At 44.6% G+C, this 21031-nt stretch overlaps 3 protein-coding genes across 6 annotated transcripts in view; 2 read left to right on the top strand and 1 right to left on the bottom strand.

Annotated features, from left to right (window-relative positions):
• UBASH3B (ubiquitin associated and SH3 domain containing B) overlaps positions 1–6638 on the top strand; it is a 60287-nt gene extending 53649 nt beyond the window's left edge. Inside the window, exons 12-14 of the mRNA XM_021375774.1 lie at positions 913–1019; positions 1432–1541; positions 1843–6638. Of these exons, the coding sequence (XP_021231449.1) occupies positions 913–1019; positions 1432–1541; positions 1843–1980 (355 nt within the window). The 3' untranslated portion in view covers positions 1981–6638. The remainder of the gene's footprint in view (positions 1–912; positions 1020–1431; positions 1542–1842) is intronic.
• Positions 1–21031, bottom strand: part of LOC110387560 — a 70194-nt gene that overhangs the window by 48756 nt on the left and 407 nt on the right. Inside the window, exons 2-3 of one of the 4 annotated variants that reach the window (XR_002432605.1) lie at positions 20317–20433; positions 17753–17911 (exon numbers count right to left, since the gene is read on the bottom strand). Coding sequence is in view for 2 of the 4 variants with exons in the window: in XM_021375778.1 (XP_021231453.1) it covers positions 20204–20454 (251 nt within the window). In the remaining 2 variants the exon portion in view is untranslated. Of the gene's footprint in view, positions 1–17752; positions 17912–20181; positions 20455–21031 lie in introns of those variants that run through there. The other 3 variants (XR_002432606.1, XM_021375778.1, XM_021375779.1) reach the window with 3 other exon arrangements.
• Positions 7690–21025, top strand: CRTAM (cytotoxic and regulatory T-cell molecule). Its single transcript, XM_021375775.1, has 12 exons — positions 7690–8186; positions 10907–11053; positions 12828–12980; positions 13186–13317; positions 15967–16137; positions 16353–16424; positions 16589–16654; positions 17769–17834; positions 18329–18430; positions 18828–18974; positions 19340–19423; positions 19879–21025. The coding sequence occupies exons 1-12, from the start codon at positions 8138–8140 to the stop codon at positions 20007–20009; spliced, it is 1320 nt and encodes a 439-aa protein (XP_021231450.1). The 5' UTR covers positions 7690–8137; the 3' UTR covers positions 20010–21025.

Below are 21031 nucleotides of genomic sequence, written 5' to 3'. Positions count from 1 at the left end.
ATTTAGGGTTCCTTTATACAAGCGAGAAGCGCAGAGCCCCCACAAAGGAGGAAATTCCCCAGAGGCCACAGGGCTCCAGCCCTCCACCACACCGCATTGCTGGGGCTCTGCACTCACACCAGCCCCTGCTATTTTAGCATGAGCCTGATCACGGGCTGAGCAACCTCAGATCGAAACAAAGCCTTCATAACACACACAGAGCGTACACACACACACACACACAGGAGTTCCACCTAAATGGGCTTGGTGACAAACACATTGCCTCTGGGTTTTTGTGGTTATGATATCACCAGAACCACCGGTGTTTCCCGGAGTCCCAGTGCACCCAACTGTTTAAGGATGTTCAAGTGAAATAAGCAGCTGAAACTCTGCAAAAACAACAAAAAAAACAAGAACAAAAATAAAACTGAAACACCCTGATATTTTTCATCCCTCATTAGACCATAAAGCTGCCGGAGTTGCATCCTTTTGGTCTTCAGCTAGGATTCCAACACTCCTGGCTATCTGAATAGAGGACCTTACACTGTATTTATCCCTGGGAGGGTATCACACAGCTCCCATCAGCAGAACAGCTGGACCACAGGAGTCTCAGCTTCAGAACACACCTGTCTTCCAGGAAGGCAGTGACAAGTGCTCTCAGCATGAGAGAAGAGCTTGTTCTTGTGCAAGAACGGGAGATGTCCCCTGGTCCCATCTCCCATCACCGCGGTAATTCCTGCAGACAGAGCAGGTCGCTGGACAGAGAGAACAGTTAGCTCTCTTCTTGCATCACAGCATGAAAATCCATCATAGCAATCCTTACACAGAGCTCAGGGGACCTGGGGGATTAGAAGAACATATACTTTCAGATGAATCAAAAGCAGCACTTCTAATGCTTCTTCTAATTTACCATACTTGTTTTTCTGCTCACAGACCTCATATTCCCGTCAGCAAGTTAGTGGTTTCTGAATCTTATGATACATACATAAGTAGAAGCTACCAAGTAACGAAAGAAATCATCAGTGAATGTAAAGGCAAAGGTAAATGCTCCACTCTAAATCTTTTATTTTCATGTTTGCCCACAAGCCTTGGCAGCGCTGCTTGATACTGGTTGTCAAGGGTCTTAGAAATGGAAGCCTAAAGTAATTGGGGTGGAAATCCATTAAAGAGCTCTAATCAAAATTAAGTTTTAGATAGAAGTATGTGCAAGACAGCTGGAATCTCACCGGACATTTCAAAAATAAGTAGCACTGAGCTAACTGATCCCGAAAATGGAGAAACGCTCTAACTACGTGGATAAACCACGCCTTTCCCCGTATACACTCAGTTAATGAGCTGTCAAATAACGAACAGAACCCATTCTGAACATTTCTAATGGCCAACTCCATCTCGAGCACCATCCCTACAGCTGGCTCCACCTCACACCTCAGCCTGCATTTCTCACTGTTTCAGGAAACAACATCCTGATAGTGGCACACGCATCCTCCCTGGAGGCTTGTACCTGCCAGCTCCAAGGGCTCTCGCCGCAGAACTCCAAGGACTTCGTACAGATGGTCCGAAAGGTAATTAGCAGCAAGGGGTAAAGCGCGCTGGCTTTAAAGAGGAAAAAAAGAGATTTGCAACCTGCTTAGCCAGGCAGAGGATGCTTTGTTCCTCCCACCAGATCATTCAGCCCATTGCCAAGCCTCATCCGCTTCAGAAGTCAGGAGGGTAAAGCAGATTGGTTCAAGTGCCTTTATCTGATGTGACACTTCTGTTACAGAGCAGGGAATCAGATGCTCACCTACAGCTAGGCATGCAGGCTCAAAGCCTGCACAGCTCAGCCCCTGCTCACTGCCTTCATTTCCTTCTCTCTTCACACAGATTCCATACTTGGGGTTTTGCTCATGCGAAGAACTAGGAGATACAGGTGTCTGGCAGCTTACAGACCCCCCCATCCTCCCTCTCACACACGGACCAACTGGAGGCTTTAACTGGAGAGAAACCTTACTACAAGAATAAGCAAAGCTACACAAGCAAGGAAAACCCACAGCCCAAGCGTTGGAGAATGTCTCTTTCTTGTGTTTATTGACAGTGGAAAAATAGTCATAATTTGTTCTGTGGATCACACAAACAGCTGTTCTAGCATATCTTACATGGCCAGAGTCATGCCAAAATTCTCACGTACAACTAGGCAAACACAAAAGGGACTGACTGGGGGGGGGAAATGTTTAAATATAGGTTGGAACTCTTGCACTGCAGGGAGGCTGTTTACTCAGTAGCTTGGGTAGATTTCCCCACAGAGAATGGAGCTCTGATCACACCAGTAACTTCCACCGCCTCCCACACCGTGCTAGTAACAGCTAGCACTGTGTGAAAGTCCAGCTTTCAGGAGGGGCTTTCTCATTGCTATTTTCTGCAGAGCAGTAGCAGGCTTGCTCAGGACCACATGCTCACTCCTCACTCACAGCCCCCAGGTTCTCAGCACCTTTCAGAAAGCACATCATCACCAGCAGGAAGCAAGAGGTCAGCACTGCCTCGCAGGCAGCACCAGATGCTCCTCTCCTCTGGTTCAGCCCTGTTAGGTGCTGTGCTGGGCACACTGCTGATACAAAGGCTGTGGGACACTGATCTGCAAAATGCTAAATTTCACAGCACTTACTGACAAAGTTTGCACATCAGAAGAGGGCACCATGGTGAACAAAGACCAGGCACTGTTTCTTTTAAGCGAAGATGGAATAATCCTTTTCCAGTTGAATATGGAAAATTTATAAAGTGGTTTTGCTCCCCTCTTTATTTAGAGGATTGAAACCCACCCTTGTGCACAGACCTAGCATGAAACATTTGTGTCTTCGCCATTTAAAGCCCCCTCAGAAGGTCCTGAAAAAAAAAGTTTTGCCTTTACTGAGATTTTTGTGCTGGTCATTACACAGCGGTGGCTTTCTGTTAGCCCTGGTGAGGTTCTGCACTAAGCAGGTTTCTTCAGAGGGTAACAAAGTCAAACTGACACTGGAATTCAGCCTTGGCTGCATGCTTTCCTTCCTTTGCTTTAATTCCCAAGTGCCATCTGTCATAACGACAAAGCAGAACGGAAAAATCAGGGCACTGAAATTCAGGAGCAGCATGCTTTGTCCTACATTCCAGTGAGGGAAGGGTTAGTTTTTGGGAGAAGGGCTTCCACCTGGACCTACAGCCTTTGAAATCCCAGGAAGTGCTGTGGCAGACAGGTCCTTGTAGTGCAGCAGCCCAGTTTTGCAAGATGCCAACACCAGCTGCTTCAGAGGGGAATGCTAAAATACCCCACAGAGGGTAGTTTATAATGCTAATTGATTTAAACAAAACTGCTCTGAAGCCAATCAGCTATGCCTTCAGAAAGCTCCTGCAGACATTTGTACAGCTTACTTTGAGAAAGCACTTAAAAAACACACTTACATGGGATAAAAGAAGATTTGGGCATACTCCTTTCATAGTATAGAGCAAAGCAATGCTGGGTCTAAATTACCCAAAAGGGGTGATGGTTACAACCCAGTTAAAGAAAGAGTGATCTGCTTACCCATCCCAAGGATCAGAGCTTGCCAAATACTCCAAAAGAAGGGATCTCCAGGTAGAGAGCCTTCCCTGGTGGCAGCCAGCCCTTAAATGAGGCTCAGGGAGGGGTGGAACCAGGCTTCACCTCTTCTGGTCTCACTGGTGAGTTGCTTTCACCTGTGCTCTCAGGGCTGGCTGGGTCCCTTCCCCAGGTGCTCAATCATTGGTTCAGGCTGTGACTTAGCAATTCCCATACACTTGGTTTGGACCATCACTCCGAGTATGCCCATAAACATAATCAGTTTTACCAGAAAAGAGACTCTGGCATCCTAGGGTACCCCTCTTCTGCCCAGATTTCCCTCTGCAGAAAGTGCAAGTATCCTTATTTAAAATATTTGCACACCACAGAAATTTATAGAGGCCAACTTTAACAAAGGCTTATTATTCATAGCAAGATCAGAGCTTGACTTGGGGCACGTTTGTTTGGGGCAGGACTGGTCTTACCTTGCATTGGACATGATGTAGCTGCACTTTCAGCAGTCAGAACAAATAAGGAGTGGTAAACTGCAACAACCCTTTGTTTCTAAAGCAGGTAAAAACACTGAGCAGCTGTGATGTAACGGATCTTAAGGGCTGAGCTCAGCTTTGTCTCTGCTTTAACGAGCTGATCCTGAGCTTGCCAGGGCAAATACAGCAGATGCTGTACAGATGTTGAGTCAGCAGAGAGCTCATCCTGTGCAATATGTACATTGTCACGATGCATATCAGTAGGTATTATTTATACATTTATGACTGTAACACACGGTTGGCCATTCATAAGTGCATTATGATACCAGGGATGTATACAGAAAAGTCAGGGAAATAACTTCTGAGATGACAAAAGAAACTGCTTCTCTGCAGTTATAGTGCTGTCACTTTAGTTTTTAACGATAATTTAAACTCTTCTTGGCTGTGTACAGACGTTTTGAAGAGCATTTCTGGCTTGTTTTCCTCCATGCTTACTCACTGCAACTTTGCAAAGAGTTTATTTAAAACTGAAGAGGCGACAATCACACGACAACTAATTTGGTTACCGATGCGCGTGTGATTCTCCGGATGGCGTTTGGTTTCATGCTGTGGGTCAGCAAGACGCGATGCAAAGCAGGGGAGGCTGCTTAGGTCCTGCTGCAGTCAAACAATGTGACAGAGTTTCTTCAGACAGAAGCGTGGAACAGAGAGGGAACAAAACCCGAAGGCACAACTTGAGTATTGTACTAGCTGATCTTTGCATATAGGAAGTAATGCAAAAGAAAAGTGTTCTGTTTGAGAAGGTAGAATATGTTAAAATACTCTCTTCTTAAAAAACTATATTTTTGGATGCTTGGGAAAGTATTTTGACAATTGTAGTCTTATCTCGCATTAGATTTTTCAGGTGTCAAGAATGTCAGAAAGAAAATCTTTCTTTCTTCCAGCATTTTGATTTCTTGTAGGGGTTTTGCGTTAAATAACGTCACGTTGATGAGGCTTATTAGGGGGAAAAAAAAGAAAAAAAGATGTTCCTTTTCCATTTTTAATTAAGATGTTAAGAATACAAAACAGTTGCTGCTTCACTTTCACTCCATTGCTGCTCATTAATGTATATTTAATGTCGCTTCAGTGTTCTGTCACAGAAGAACGTTAGACTTGATCTGCTGAAAGCGGGTACAAGTCTTCTTCTTGCCATCACTGGGAGCTGCATCAGATCCCAGGAGTTTAATTAGGGTATAGAAGGCACACAGCAGTGTCTAGATCTCTCCCTCTCTTCCCAATTAAGGAATGGAATAGGAAACCTGCCAAGAATATTGTTCTTCTAGTGTTTCCATAAAGCATAACTCAAGGGTTGTGCTAGAAAAACACAAGAATCAAAGCGCAGAATCAAGCTCTAGCATGGCAGTTGCTGATGGGATGGCACCAGGGGGACAAAACTGGTATGTTTTACCACGTTTGGATTTGAACAAGGCTTTGCACAGGGCCCGTCACCCTGGACTAGATATCTCCCTGCGCTGAAGAGGCTGGGAGTGCACTGCAGCGTGCCCCTACCTGCTGGCTTGAGCTCTGCTTTTCTCATTTAACACAGGTGCCAGGTCTAAAGTTCCATGAATTTTCCTTACATTTAGTGCAGTGGTAGCTGCAGCCAAAAGCTTAAATCCTCTGCACGCAGGACAGGTTCTCAGCAAGTGTGAACTGACACCGTGTGCTCCCATCAACAGAGCTTTGCCTGCTCATGCAAACTGAGGATGCAGGCGATACCTTCAGATAGAAGTATCCTTCCCTTTTTGCTCACTCAGTTTCAGAAAGAACAGCTGACGGCAGGAGCCTCCTTCTCCTCCCCTCTGTTTGTAGCTGCTGGTATCAGCCTTATTAGGAAAGTGATAATTAACATCACCAGATTAGAGGTTGTTTAGAGATTTCTGCGGGAATCATTCTTCCCAAAGGCAACACGAGTGGCAAGTCTGCAAAACAGAGAGGTGAGAAGAGATGCTAGAAGGCTGCTGCCTGGTGCTTAAACGTAGGGGAAATTATCTGAACTTCAAAAACAGATGAGAAATGACGGTGGTAGCAAACACACTTAAAGTCTGAATGAAAAAAGAACATAGCAGTTCTTGTGACCGGTTGTGTGCACTCCAAATTGCCACTTAGTTCTCACCACTTCCCCAGATACGCATTCCCTGGGGAATAATGGTGAGCCATACACGCGACATAACAGAATACACAGCCACCTCCTTTCTGTTCCTTCCCATTAAAATCTATTTTCTGAAGTTTCTCTCTGTGGACAGTTCTTAAAACTTGATGTTATCAGTGGATACTTTTTTTTTTTTTCCATTTTAAACCTATTGTATCATTCTGTTTATTATGTTTTCTAGTGTGAGCAGATTGTATTTATTTGAGAAAAAAATGTTTGCTGTTTAAAAAAAACAATAATTGTATTGCCAAAAATAGCTGTAATTACCTGTGACATCTGTATTTTTTTATTTTGGGGGGGGGGAGGGTTGGTTGGTTGTTTTTAATCTCAAGTGCTAACAACTGTTAAAACAACCACTGCATTTTAATTTGCTCATTACATTAAATGGATTTCTCTGAAGTCGGACAAAAATGGCTCGTAGATGATTTAATAAAGACATTGTGCTCCCACATCTTGCCCTTCCTATTTAAATGTTGCTCTGCTGAAACATGGAGGAGAAAGGGGAACCCGAGTTCTTTTCCTCCCTTTGCTGCAGATGAAGTTTGTTCATTTGACAGCAGATGGCACAAAACCCTCTCAAGTCTTCCTGCTGCACAGGGCCTGGGTTTTCCCTCCGGGCTGGAGGCAGATGGCTCAGTGTCATCTCTCCTGCTCCATGGCTCTTCCCCTCAAAATTACTTCATTGTCACATGTGGATGCATGGCACTGGAAACACAACTTTTAAACAAAAGCAATGTCTGCCTTTACAATATGCTTTTTGTTCCTTAATCTGGACCCCTTAATCCAGCAGCTCTATCAACTAGTCAGACTTTTCTTTCAAATCAGTTAATGGCATACAGCTCTGTTTTCTGATGAAACTGATCGTATCATTGTTAAAGCCACAGCTTTTATCAAGACACTTCCATGCACCTGAAAATTTAATGGAAACAGGTTCTAATAAATTAAAAATGAAATGCATAATGTATTTCTAATAAACAATTTTGTCCAGATCACTCAAACCTATGTCCTGCAAACACATACTGATTTTATGCCAGATTTCATATCTTATTAAAGCCAGCTCACTTTGACAGTATTCACCATTTGCAAAGTGTTGGGCAGCTGCAGAAAGCTGCCAGAGAAAGATGTGCTGAAGCCTTGCTGGAAGGCAGCACACATGTGCTTCACAGAAAGGGGCTCTGCCTGCAGCAGGGCCGGCTGAGTCTCATGCTCTCACTGCACATCACACACTTAGGAGACACGGAGAGCTCTGCTGTGCCCCAGCTTGCCCGAGAAGGAACCAGGGGACTCGGGAAACCCACTGCTCCTCTGGGTGCCCTCGATGCATTCAGCCCTGCCCCACGCCTCTGCTCAGCAGCCATCAGCGTGTCCTGCTGGCACCTCACTGATGCTCTTCGCTCCCCACAGAGCCACAAACCACACAGCAAATTACCTTGCTTGTGTTCCTTGTTTGCCAGCGTTCCAGCAAGACTATTTTTCCAGAGATTTAAACTGAGTTTTCAAGCACCCTTGTGATGATTGCACTACAGCAGCACCCACGAAAGACACACTGCCTTCCTGGGAGCCTGCCCATTGGCTGGAGTTAAACCCTGCAGTGTCCCTATAGGAACGCTGCAGCAGGTTAACCCAGGCCCGTGTTTCTTTCAGTCTTCACCCCTAGCTACAGCTCCTCCCCTCTCCCCTGCATGGGCGCTGGATGAGATGGGGCTGGAGGGGTGCAGGGTGAGGTGCCCCCACTCCTGTCGCCCACCAGTTTCACTTAGGGACCCATGAGGTCACTGGTTTCTCAGCAGTCATCAGCACATAGGAAACATGAAAATGGAACTGCAGAAAAAAGGACAGGGGGCAGAGATCCCGGCAGAGATGAAGTCATGGTAAATCTGCTCCCACTGTGCTGAAAAGGGACCCGGCAGGGAGAGGAAGTCTGCAGATAGCCCACACCACCACCACAACATGACTTTCACCACGGTGCTGCGTGTCACAGCTCTGCTCCTGCTGCAAGGTAAGCAATGCACTTTTACCCTTCTTTCTTTTTAAGCAATCCAGCCTGGAGAACTCTATCTCCAGAGCCATACACAGCACATTGTGCACAACGCAGCTTTGCTGCTGTTGTTTTCACACTGACAGCATTATGTTGTCAACCAGCTTCCAAAGCTGTGGAGCAGACAGGGTGCTGAATTGCAGCTGACTCCTAAAGCCAGGGTCAGTGAGACCAATTCACCTCCCAGCAGCTGGCAGCATGCTTGAGACGGGAAATGGAAAGAGTCTCCCTTAAACATGAGCAGCAGATTATGGCTTACTTTCCATGGCTTGGATATTTGTATATGCCCTTGCTCACATATTTTTGTGAAAAGAGGCTAATATAATAAGTCAGAGGAATTTAGAAAGCACTCACAAAGTACTCTGAAAACGAAAAGCACTTTAAAAGCTCAGCCTCCTCACTCCAACTAGAGGATGCATCTTATCCCTACCTTGCTCATCTCTTTTATACGCAGGAGAGTATGTGAGGTTCACATTTGACCATGTCAAATATGGAAAGATTTCAGTGAGGAAAGAGGCAGAACAGCTTTCTACTGCTTAGGCTTCTTGGAATGACAACTCCGGTGCTGGCCTAATAGTCTCTCCCTTCTTAAATGCTAAAGCAGAAACTGTAGCAGTGCTATTGCTGACACTGTGCTCATAACCTCACACACAAAGGTATTATTAACAGAGGCCACATCCAGTCTGTCTAAACAGCAACAAAGCATTTTTTTATACACAGCACGCTCAGGATATTTTATTATCATTAACTGTGTTTAACAGATCTTGGGCCTCAAGAATCAGTCAGTCACACTCCAGCTGAAACAGTTCTTGCTGTGCCCGTTAGGCTTGCTGCAAATCAGCAGCTCCCTCCTGGGTGCACAGCCCCTCTTCCCCAGTACTGCCAGAGAATGCTGTGCAACAGACTTGCACCCGCTGAGCCCTGCTAGCTGCTCTCAGCTGTCTCACACAGGACCTCAAGAAGTAGCTCAGACTCCCATTCGTACATCTGCAGCCACAGGCCAAAAATAACTGGCTAAACAGTTTGTCTCTATAGGCTACAGGTTTAAAGATAACTCAGAAATGATTGAGCGGGTGTTCATCGCTGCAACAGTGTATGTGTTTTCTGGTGGCTAAAACAACAGCAGAGGCACGTACCACTGCACTCTGCTGCACTGTGCAATTTCTAGCAAGACGCTGCTGGCCTGTCTTGCTAAGGTGGGTGGATGTATTGGCACACCTGATGGCAGACATTTTTCCAGGTACTCAAGGCACCTGGGATCCACACAGCATAAGAACCAGGCTTTTGGAGCAGGCACAGAAGCATCTCCCACCCCACAGTGATGGCACTGCAGCAAGCATAGAAGCTTGAAGAGCATAGGCACGCAAAGCTGCCCCATAAGGGGAGAGAAATTTGAGTCATGGTCTGCACGAAGCCATAGTCTCAAATGGAAATTACATGCATGCTCCATTCTGGGGGTTTGCACTCTTCTGCTTTAAAAAAGCGCAAGTAACATCCCCCATCTTTTCTTGCTCTCTAACCTCAAGAGGTGCAACTTGAAAGACCCCACGCTGCTGCTAGCGACAGGAAAGAGCCACTACGCAGCCACTGTGTGAAATATAGAAAAGCACCATGGAAAACCACACACGAGGCCCTCTCTGCTCCTCTACCAACACGCTGCTGGTGACACAGGCCTTCACAAATGGAAGCCCTGCAAGACAGCCTCTCTTTTGCCACCACTCCTCTGCAAACTCCCACAAGTCGCACGCACCCCGTGAAACAACTTGAGAAACTGCTTTTAGCATCAAAGATCAGGTCCAGTACGAATGCCCTAAAAGAGCATCGTAGCTGTTGTATTTTAAAATGTTTTTAAGAAAATGAAAAGCTTTCCTGAAGCCCAGGAGGATTCATTTCCCCAGACTGCAGTGCTCATGTATGCAGTAGGAACTCGCAGCAGTCAGCTACCTGAAAAATAAAATCACAACAGGAATGAAAAACAAAACCATCTTACTGCCTATTTACTTAACTCTGACCAGGGCACTGATCTTAGTCATTTCTCCTGGGCGTGCTGTCTCTGGAGAAAGCAATTCATTCTGGGTCATCAAATATTTTCAAAGTGTATTATGTATCTCTGAATATCCTGAGAAAAACACATTCCAGAGCTCCTCTCTGAAATGATCTGGGAGGAGCGAGTGAAATTTCATTTCAGTAACCCATGCCAGACCAGGTTTGTGCACCCCGCCTTCACAGCTCCTTCAAAGCAGCTGCAGCATTACCTTTCCTGTATAACAGAGCCTCATTTTCAGAGCTGCCAATCATTCACAGCTACCACTCAGTTGCACACACTTGCAAATTGTGTTCAACAGCTCCAGAAAGGAATAAGGAATTAAAAAATATATATTTATATGGGGAGAACATGTGCTATCAATTCTTCATTGACTCGCGTGGCATAGCATGTAGTGACTACATCTGGCTGTGCTGGCAGGTGGAGGGAACAAACTGCTGGAACAGGTCCTACCTAGTGACTGTGGTGACCTACCTAATGACTGTGAATTAATTCTATCAGTGCAATCGTACAGACAAGTCTCCCCAGCCTTACATCCTTGAGAAAAGGAAAGCTGACATACTGCTTCATGTAAAACATCGGCACTTTACTTCATGTCACATTGTAATGGTTGTTTTTTTCCCCCTCTCTGTGGCAGGGGATTTTCCAGAAGCTGGCAGTGAAACTGTAACTCTACAGGAAGGAGAGGACCTGAACCTCCACTGCACCTTCAGCGGTGAAAGCAGAGCTGCCAAGCAGTGGCTAAACCCCCGGGGGTTTGCCATTTTCCTTAACAATCACCGGGGTAAGTGTGAAACCCCAGCACAGAAGTTTCCACATGCAGCAAAGGGGTCAGTCAGCTAGCAGTGGGCTTTCCAGCCCCCATCCGGGGCTGCTCTGACTCACCCAGCCGCTGCTGGGGGTGGTTTGACATCCAGCCCCTTTCTGGCAGAAGCCGATGAAATGGAAACCCCCACAAGAGTGGTCTGGCTGTAGAGCTTTTAGCGATGAACTGTGTTCACCACCAGCACCGACAGATTAGCACAAAACCCACTCTTGCCTCAGAGAGACAGAAGCAGACTTGCCTGAAAGCTCTAGGTGCTCTTCTTCTCATCAGGGGCCTTACATTTAGTGCATCAAGGGGAAATGTTTAGAAAATAAGCAACGGCTTCTAATACGTGTTGACAGAGCCAGAGATACTATTATTGGCTTCCCTTCCATTCCCTGTATCTCACCTCCCTCTGCTTGAAGTTCTGTGAGCTGACACAGCAATTTAACAGGGTCAGGGAAGGAACGTATCCACGAGTATCTATAGCATCAGGCCGTAACCCAAGTGGTCAAAACAGCATCTGTCTAAAACCTGATGATTCATAGTGTCAATATCCACAATTATCCCTCGGCAAGACGCATGATACAGCAGCCACAAAGGTATGAGTTTACAAAGAATTTGCAAAGTCCTCTTACAATACAAAAGAAAATCGTCCTCACTGAGAGAGGAACCAAGTTATGCGTGGACATTTTCTGTTTTTATTCTGAATCACCACTGTGAACTTTTGTCCCACTGCTTCCCCAAAAGCCACTCCGTGAAGCAGTTTCTTCCGCTCTCACTGTCTACAATTCCTACACTTTATATTTCACCACTACCACAAATTATAGCACTGCTGTGATACTCTCCCAGCTCTGTATTTTCAGAAGACCTCATCTAAAACATTAAACATAAAGATCTTTTTTGAGATCTTTTTATCTCTAATGACGGATTCACATCCCCAGTTGCAGTACTCCATGTGACTTGCTGGCTTGTCCCCAAGATTCCCACAGGAGGAACAAAGCAAAGACTAGAAAACCTAGACAGAAAAATGGGACTGCACAGCAGAGCACAGTCATCTCAGAGACAGTCTCATCAAGCTAATTAGGTAAGGATAGGACAAGAGAAATAGCCAATTAATAAAGAAGTATAGGTATAGGCTGACCATGGTGTTCATTTACACAACATAATATACATCCAAAGAAGGGAAGTGATTTTTTCAAGGCCAAAGCAAGGCTTGAGAAATAGGGAATGAGGAAGGGAAAGTTCATGCATCTTTGCTCTGTGTTCTTCAGTCGTGGGTCACATCACCGTTCTGAGTATGTATCATGCCCTCACACCTCAGTGTTTGCTTGTATTCATCTGTCTAAAGATTACAAGAACCCCAATTACCAGGACACCTAGCAACACAGGAGTAAGACCCCCTGGTTGTGCAGTGGCTAGGAGGCAGCTCTAAAGGATGGAGAGCAGTTCACCTTTCACTTGCCAAACGGAACACTGCAATGGGTTTTAAAAGTAAAAAATACATATGTTGTTTTCCCTATTGGCAGCACACATACTCTTCACCTTCATCAGTTTATTGCTGTCTCTGTGCTAGTGCAGCATCAGCTAGAAATGCTTCACGCTAGAACTGCTCGGTTATGTCAAGTGCTGATGAACAAACAAACAAAAAAATGTGGTAGACACATCCAATCTCACTCATTACTGCTTTGATTACCTGTCATCCTCCTATGTGCCAACATGCATAACATGCTGGGGTTTGTTTTCCTTACAGCCTTAAGAGATCAGAGGTACAAACTTACCCATTATTCAGAGGATGAACTGTCTATCAGACTCTCTAATGTAACAGTGCATGACGAAGGCGTATATAAATGCTTCTACTACAGCACGCCCTTCAAAAGCAAGATGACAACCGTTGAGGTGTTAGGTAAGTTCTCTTCCCTGCTCTGTTCTACAGGAACACAATAACAAAGCCAGCTCCAGGGCTGCATTTCTGCATACAACTGCACAGTACTGAGCACAACACAATCCCTGTCTCAGCACAGCCCTCCCAAATAACGCTACATATGCAGCCATTCATAAAACCAAGTAGAAGTACTTACTGCAACTGATTCTAAACCTTCTTCCTGCAGCTGCTCCTTCTAAGCCTGTACTGCAAGTATCTCAAGACAGAGAAGGAAGCGTTACACTGTCCTGCTACACCCAAGGATGTAAGCCACAACCCCAGGTTACCTGGCTGTTGGATAACGGGATACAGCTTCCTGGTAAGTGCTAAAGACAATATAACAATTTCTACTTATCAGCCTTATTTATCAGTCTTACTTATCCAAGCATTCACATTTGAAAGTACTGAAGGGGGAAACACGTCATCAGATGAGACTCCCACTCATCCTCTTCATTTTGTATAACTCAGGCCCTGGTGGTACAGGTTTGGAGGAAAGTCAGCACCAAATACTGGTGTCTGTGCAGGGGAGATGGCTTACCTGATGTGCTTGCATTCAGTGCGAGAATGACAGCACTTGGCACCAAAGTCCACTGGGAATCTGGAGTGAAATTCCACTGACATGAAATGAAACAAAAACTCTGGGGGCACAATTTGCAAAGCCCAAGCATACCGTCAGTTAATAAAACCATTATAACTGCTTCAGTTTTGTGACTGGAACAGGCCTTCCTCAGCTGTGCTGAGCAGCTCACACACACACCAGCTGCCCTTCTCTCATTAATCTGTTCAGAGGCATGTAAGTCACTAGCAAAAGCAAGAACAGAGCTCAAGAAACACAGCCCATGCCCACCTGCAGTGGTGACAGATCTGCACACATCTAGGTGAACGCAGATGAGAGCCTCTAGGTTGCTCAGTTTAACTTGGGTACAACAGAAATAGCTGCTTTGAAGGCCATGTTCCAATAGCAACCACATTATTAGCTGTCACTGTTGCACACTGGAGAGGAAATGCACATCACTACCAAGGTGTGAGGAAAATACTCCTAGGTACAAATGTATTTATTTTCTTTCACATGTTAGCAAACTTATTTGTATTTTCTATCATCAAGCAAAATATTCATAGCTTAGCATAAAAGATTTTCCCCACAAAACAGAGTTCAAGATAACAACAGAAAAGCCTGCTGCACTGAATAAAGCTAGAAATCAAGACTAGAGAGAGGGGAAAAAAAAAGAAAGAAAAAAAAGCTGTTGAAATGTACTACTTATAACAGCCCAGCACACCACCCAGACACCAGATTCCCTCCACAACATACACAGCCAACTAAGCATCTTTCCACTTAGTTCAATAAAAACCTATACTTACCGTTATATCCCGCTTGCATCTTGAGACCTGTAGCACAAACACCAGTAAGACATTAGGGCCTATCATACCAATGGGAACTACCTGGCCTTCAACCTCATGTCCTGCAAGCATCTGGGAAATCAAGCATCACAGGGGTTACACCGTGTTTGTTTGATTGGTTTAACTTAGAGGTGGTTTCAGATGAAGGGATATTTGCATGAAGAAGTGCTGATTCACCATCCAGCCTGTTTGTAGCAGATGCAAATTAATGTTTGAATGGAAAAATAACTGTCCTAATTCAGCATCTCTCAAGCTTTCTGCATGTGCTTTGCCCTTTTTGCATGTGACTATCTTTGAGCAAAACTCTTTTCTCCCGCCTCTGCCCCATTCTCAGCTTGAATCACTTGCTGCAAATATTTATACTAATCAGAAAATAACTAATACATTTTCATTACTGGCAGTGCCTCAGTTCCACCAGGGCACAGCAGGGGCAAACCAGCTGTAATTACTGAGCTGTTGCTGACAATTAAAGATTATTTCCTTTCTAGCAAAAACACTTTGAAATCCTTCTGAGTTCTCATATGACCCCACAGGGGAGAGAAAAGAGGGCTGAGAAATACCAGTCGATGTGATACAACAAATTATCCATAAAGGCTAATTTGGAAAGAAGGAAATTCTTTCGTTTAAGAAATAAAGAAGTTACCAGGGTAACAGATAAAGCATTAGTTTTTTTCCAGAGAACCTCTACTGCAGAAGCAGTCAGTCAACATTATTGTGCCACTACGGGCATTTAAGGTAAACGTCTGAAAAAAAAAAAAAGTCCCTGTCCACCAGAGCAATTCAAACATGTCTCTTTGTGTCACATGAAATACATCTTTATCGTCCCATGCAATATAAATGAGTAGAAGTCAGTACACCTAGAGGACTGAGAACTATGTGAGACATGTTACATAGCTCTGCTTAATTCATTATGGCATGGAGATTTATCTTTGTGTTTCACTTCTCCCAGCTGTAAAAGCAGGGGTCACAGCTGCATTATAGGGATGATGGAGGATTCCTACAAGATTTAACAGACTCGGATCAGTGTTTATTACAAACACTGCACGTTAAGAAAAATTTAACAACTTCTTTGTATGTTTGGGGGTAACATGCAGAGCTTTTAAGACACAAATTCAACGTCCTCGGCAACGGAATCAGAACTTTTTTAGACCTCAGTCATGCTGCAAACCAGCAGGTCCTTGCCCATCAGGGCCCCAGTCACAACTGGGCAATTCATTTTGCTCAGTAAGGACAAGAAGTGCCAGTGGGTGCTGGGACATCCCACTGCACTCCCACGGGCTGTGCGAGCCCTGCAGCAGGGGAATTTCCCCACATGAGTCACGAAATGAGATGAGGCTTTGGACTGGGTGCAGGAGGGGCAGTGAGGCCTGCACTTAGCTACCAAGGAAGAAAACATGACCGTGCTGTCTTTGGGTTCCTGCACAATCCATTTAGACAATGAACCACTTGTGCATAGCAATCATGTGCTGCTTTAACAGAGTGAAGTAATATAGACTGTGCCTGGAAGGTTTTCCATTAAATTGCTCTTGACTAGAAAGCACATCAATGCTTTCTTCCCATGGCTGTGTAGGTGACACCAGGCACAAGTTAGAAGCCGATGGGAAGAAATGGACCACAACCAGCACGCTGACAGTCCTGGCATACAGGTCCAACTCAACAGCCAGCTGCGTCGTTCGCCACAAAGCACTGGGAGGAGGGAAGCTGACCGTGCCTTTCCAGTTCGAGGACGTTCCCAGGACAGGTGCACAGCACTCTTTGAACAGTGGCTATCGCATTTTAGCACTCAAGCGGAGAAAGTCATGCAGATGCACATGCAAAGCTGAAACACACGGTCTACCGCCTCGTGTGTGGAATTTATTTTTACAAGAGAGGGCTGACTGGGGCAAAAGAGGAACTCCAAACTAAGACTTTATGCTGGTTTTTTTCTGTTCCTAAATACCTGTTGTTGTTTTTCAGTGACAAATACAACTCCTGCACCAACTACACTAGAGGTGGATATGTATGTCTCTGAGAATGAGCAGCCTACAGGTAGGCGCCAACTGCTTGGCTTTTTTTTAATTCATATACATAAGATTTATCACAAAGAAATACTGTACAGTGTCTCTATGTAGAGGTTGGGCTGCAAAAGAACAGCTGCTGTCAGCACTGAGGAATATTTTGCACAGCATTCAGAACTTTGTTTTTTTCCCCAGTGACCACAACGGAGTCAGATCTGAACAGCAATACAGACTTCTCTCCAAGCTACCCACAACATAATGGTATGAGCTTTACTTTCATTTTTGACTCATTTTATAGTGTTAAATAAATTCAGAAGACAGGGGAACCAAAGGTGGAAAGGGAGGACAATAAATCTAACCACAGCACAAGACAGGGGACCCAAGCAGCCCAGAACACAAAGAATACCACAGCGGGTTTCATTTCCATAAACTGGGTTCAGTGGCAAAACGTGACTTCTGATTTTTATCATGTGTTTGTGGGGTTTTCCTTCAGGATCTGAAAAACCAACTATCCTTTCTGCTGTACCAGAGAATCCATTTTGCATTACTTAGCAGCACAGCATCAACGACAACCCAGTAATACCTCCAACCAGCTGTCACATCTACTTGTAAGTTTAGACTTAGTTACATGCATTTATCAAACCAGGGCAGAAACACTACAGAGAACAGCACTCAAAGCCATCTTACACACAAACACTACTCAAAAAAGCAGCATTTCTTGCTTGTGAGGGAAGCCCTCCGTTTTACAGCCGTAAAAGCAGTCAAGATGCAGCACAATTACATCAGCTATGGCAGCAGCAAGACTGGCTGCTCTCACCGCATGTCAGAAAGGCATGGAGTGAGCTGCGGCTGGGATTTCTCTGCATGGTTGCACTAGGTGGCACTGTGCAACAAAGATTATCAGTGCATACAGACAGCTGAAAATTGAAGCTATTCTACAGGAGGACCGTTTCCAACAGGAGAATGAAGAGCTGCACCACACAAATTGCTTGACCCAAACTCACCGAAGCAGGCACCCGTATCTGCTTAGTGTTACACAGCAAGCAGTGAAAAGTCAACTGACTGTTTTAGAAAGAATTCCTTGTATTTGTTTAAAAGCGCTACATCAGTGATTACAAACTTCACAGCATGGCTACATCCTGTTGATAAACAACTCTATGAACAGTTAAGAGGGAGCATGACTCTTTCAGCACAAGGTTGAAGATGAATTGTATGTAGAATGTAGAATTCTTACGCAGAAGAAAATGAATGTAAAGTTTTGGCAGACACAGCATGTCTTACCATTTCAGTTCTGCAAATCAAAGTTAATTATACCAAGATATATTGAGTTCATGTGTAAGGAAGGAAGTCAGAACTCACCTCTCTGTTCCTGCAGGGCCCAGAGCAACATCAGCTGCAGCAGGAGAGCTGTCTGGTACCTCTGCTCACCACATCCCTAACGGTACGTTATGTGGTCAGATGTGCTGTGATGTCCCAGGACAGCCATTCCCTCACGCTGGGTGATTACATTTCTGAAAGCTGTGAAGACAGCAGAAGTTAATCTTAGATAGGAATACAAGAAAAAATCTGCTTTAAGGAAAAAGATAGCTGCCCATTCTTGTATTTGCCAGCAGGCAAAGCAAACTAATGGAGAGGGAAAGTCCAAAAAAATAATGAAAAGTCAAAGCTCACCCTCCTTTTAATTTGTCTGTAAATGAGAATTATTGAGTAAGATACTCTGAGGATTTTCTGTTCATAAAGGTTACATAGTCTTTACGTTAAAAAGAAATACTGTGTTAAGGAAGTGAGCATAGAGTTTTTGAGTTAAGGGCTCCAGAAATCTCTTCCTGCTACATTACCAGGTGCTCTGGATTTCAAACCCGCTGGAAAAATATGGAATTCTCAAGCATCCCTTAGCCCTTCAGAGAAATACCTTTCTCCTTTTCATCTCTCCAGGCACTGAAACAGCACTCAATGGCACAGTCACAGAGGAACTTTTCAGGACAGAAGGCTCCTTCCCAAGTGAAAATGTAACTCTGATTTCCATCGTCACCTTTGGTAAGAGCTCCTAAATGCTCTTCAGGGACAGCTTCCAAACACACAGCAAGCTTTCTAACACCCAGCTGATTCTCCCTGACCAGGCACACACCTCCAAAGCTAGTGTCAGTACACTAGGGTAATGCTGACTTGCAATCTTGGGGAGAGACCACAGAAACACAACCATTTTTATCACCTAGAAAAATCTAAACGTTACCATTTGTTGTGTGAGGGCTAAGTCTGCTGACTTCAATTAGTTTTTCATACAACTAGAAAAAAAACTGAGCCCAGTAAGGTGTATTCTGCACTCCCACCATGCTCATCCAGCCCAGTCCAGGATACATCATTCTTGTTTTAATTACCAGAAACTCACAGGAAGCTCTTTAACAACACAAACATACATCTGCCTCTTTTACAGAGCAAGACATTAACTTTGAAGGCATGAGTAAGAAGGAGAAGGATTTCCTGCTGCCACTCTTGGTGGCTGTTCTCATTGTCATGTTGCTTGTTATCGTGGTGCTTTTTACAAGGAAGCTGATAAAAGCTCATGGAGTTTGGAAGAGAGGTGAGTGATGGCACTGTTTGAGTAATTGCTTTATTTCAGAGGGACTGAACAGCTGAGGGGCTTCTTAAGAGGAGATAAGGCAGAGCTCCCCCAGTCCTCTGCTTAAGCATCCTTCTGCAGGCAGTGGCTGTGACTTGTTGCAAACAGCTGCTGAGGATTCCCCTGTAACCAATGGCCTCAGATCAAGCTTCAGCCTACACAAGTCAGCTACACTGTTTTCTTAATCATACCCCTCGTGAATGACTGGAATTATTGCACTCTCATTTTGTGCTCTCAAAAGACTAGGATTTTTATATTCAAGGAAGAGAGTGAGGAATAGTCGTGGAAAAATCTCATCATCTTAATTATACTTGATTTTTGCACAGAAAATGACACTTCAGACCAGACTTTGGAGAGTTACAAATCCAAATCTAATGAAGAAAGTCCAGGCCACGAGAAGAACGGACAAGGTAAAAAGTTTCAACCAATATAAATTAATCTCTGCCAGGTAAATTATTGCTACTGACCACTGCAGAAACAGATTGCTGTCCACCTTTCTGCACAGAGACACTTCCAAATCGCACACTGCAAACTGGAATATAGCAAAACTAAGCCTTTCCTACCCTGAGGTCTACCACAGAGATTGCAGCTTCAGCAAGGGTGACACAAAGCTGTACAAAATTAAAATTATTAGGTTTTGATTGAATAGTTTTGACTAGATAATCCCAATGTTTTTATCTAAATTTAATTTGATGGAATGCTATTAAAAACATCATAAGTGGTACATATGGTGAATTCAACTACTGTTAAACAGTCTTGAACATCCTGGGTGTTTCATCATTCTATAACACTATAATTAATATATATTTCCTGTAGGTGCTTCCCTCTTTGTAAAATCTGTAATAAATATGCATTCATTTTTCAGTTGTCAATCAGAAGTCCAACGTGCAGTATGTAACAGAAGGATATGTGGAAGCAACACAAAAGAACCCAAGTGAGAAAAACGCTGAGATACCCGAGGAACGGTTTGCATGTGGAAAAGAAACAAATGTATAGAGACGGGGTCCTCCTGGCAAGCCTATAAAACGTACAGAAATACCACTGTTTTCTGATATTTATGTTTCAGTATTCACAAATCAGGATGATTTCAGGAAACTCTGAAGTTTTTCCCAGGAAACTCTGGGAGACAGAAACCAACCGGGACTTCTAATATCTCATTCTGACAGCCAAACCTGGGCACCCAGCTGTATTTAACCAAACATCCCGATGTCAAAGGTGTTTAAAAACGACATGGCTGTCTCCCAGGAGTTGGCAAAGGAGAAGAACCACATGGTGGGACTCCACAACCCAGGGGTGCACGCACCTGCCTGTGGTGGACAAGCTGTGAGAACCAGCTCAGTTTCCAGGACATTCCTTCTGCAGAGCCCCACGGTGCCATCAGCGGGGATCCCTTCTTTTGCAGGAAGCTCGTGCTGTGGTTCTGTAAGGCACAACCAGACTCCTGAAATAAAGGGAATGTTCGACAGGAGAAAGCTGTATTTGTTCTTCTCACAAGGGATGATTGTTTCTCACCGGACTTAAGAAAAATACTGAAAACTGGTTTTGGATACCGAATTAAATAAATGGCCTTGAAATGACTGCTAGAAATATTTCACTTTTATGTGGAAAAATGAAAACATTACTTCATTTTTGACCTGGGGAGGGTAAGCATTTTGTGAAACTTGATAACTCAACAGGGCTGAGCCCGGCCCAGGCTGTGAAGCAGCTCAGACTAGAAACCAGCAGCAGTGTCAAGTGTTCACAACCGCTTTGCATGTATGAAATGTATTAAGAAAACTACATTTGTATATGCAATATGTGCCACGTGGGGAAGCCCAGCCCTCCCCCTGGCTGCGCTCCTGGCGGCCCACAGCGGCCCGTCAGCGCCGCGCCGCGCCGCGCCCGTGGCGGGCTGCACGCTCGGGAACCGCGATCGAATCCCGCGCTTCAACATCGCGCTTCGATAACGACCACGTTACCCGTTTCTCCTCAGCAGGCAGCAGCCATAGTTCTAATAAACCAGCCTGAAATTACCACAG

This window comes from Numida meleagris, chromosome 23, assembly GCF_002078875.1.
Source record: "Numida meleagris isolate 19003 breed g44 Domestic line chromosome 23, NumMel1.0, whole genome shotgun sequence".
Classification (NCBI taxonomy): Eukaryota; Metazoa; Chordata; class Aves; order Galliformes; family Numididae; genus Numida; species Numida meleagris.
The sequence above is the reverse complement of the archived record's forward strand: the minus strand, read 5'-3'. Positions and strand labels throughout refer to the sequence as shown.

Excerpts from the sequence above, each read along its gene's own strand:
- CRTAM (XM_021375775.1), top strand. The coding sequence starts at position 8,138 with ATGACTTTCACCACGGTGCTGCGTGTCACAGCTCTGCTCCTGCTGCAA. Across the intron at positions 16,138-16,352 it reads CGAGGACGTTCCCAGGACAG|TGACAAATACAACTCCTGCA; the intron begins GTGCACAGCACT and ends GTTGTTTTTCAG. Across the intron at positions 18,431-18,827 it reads GATTTCCATCGTCACCTTTG|AGCAAGACATTAACTTTGAA; the intron begins GTAAGAGCTCCT and ends CCTCTTTTACAG.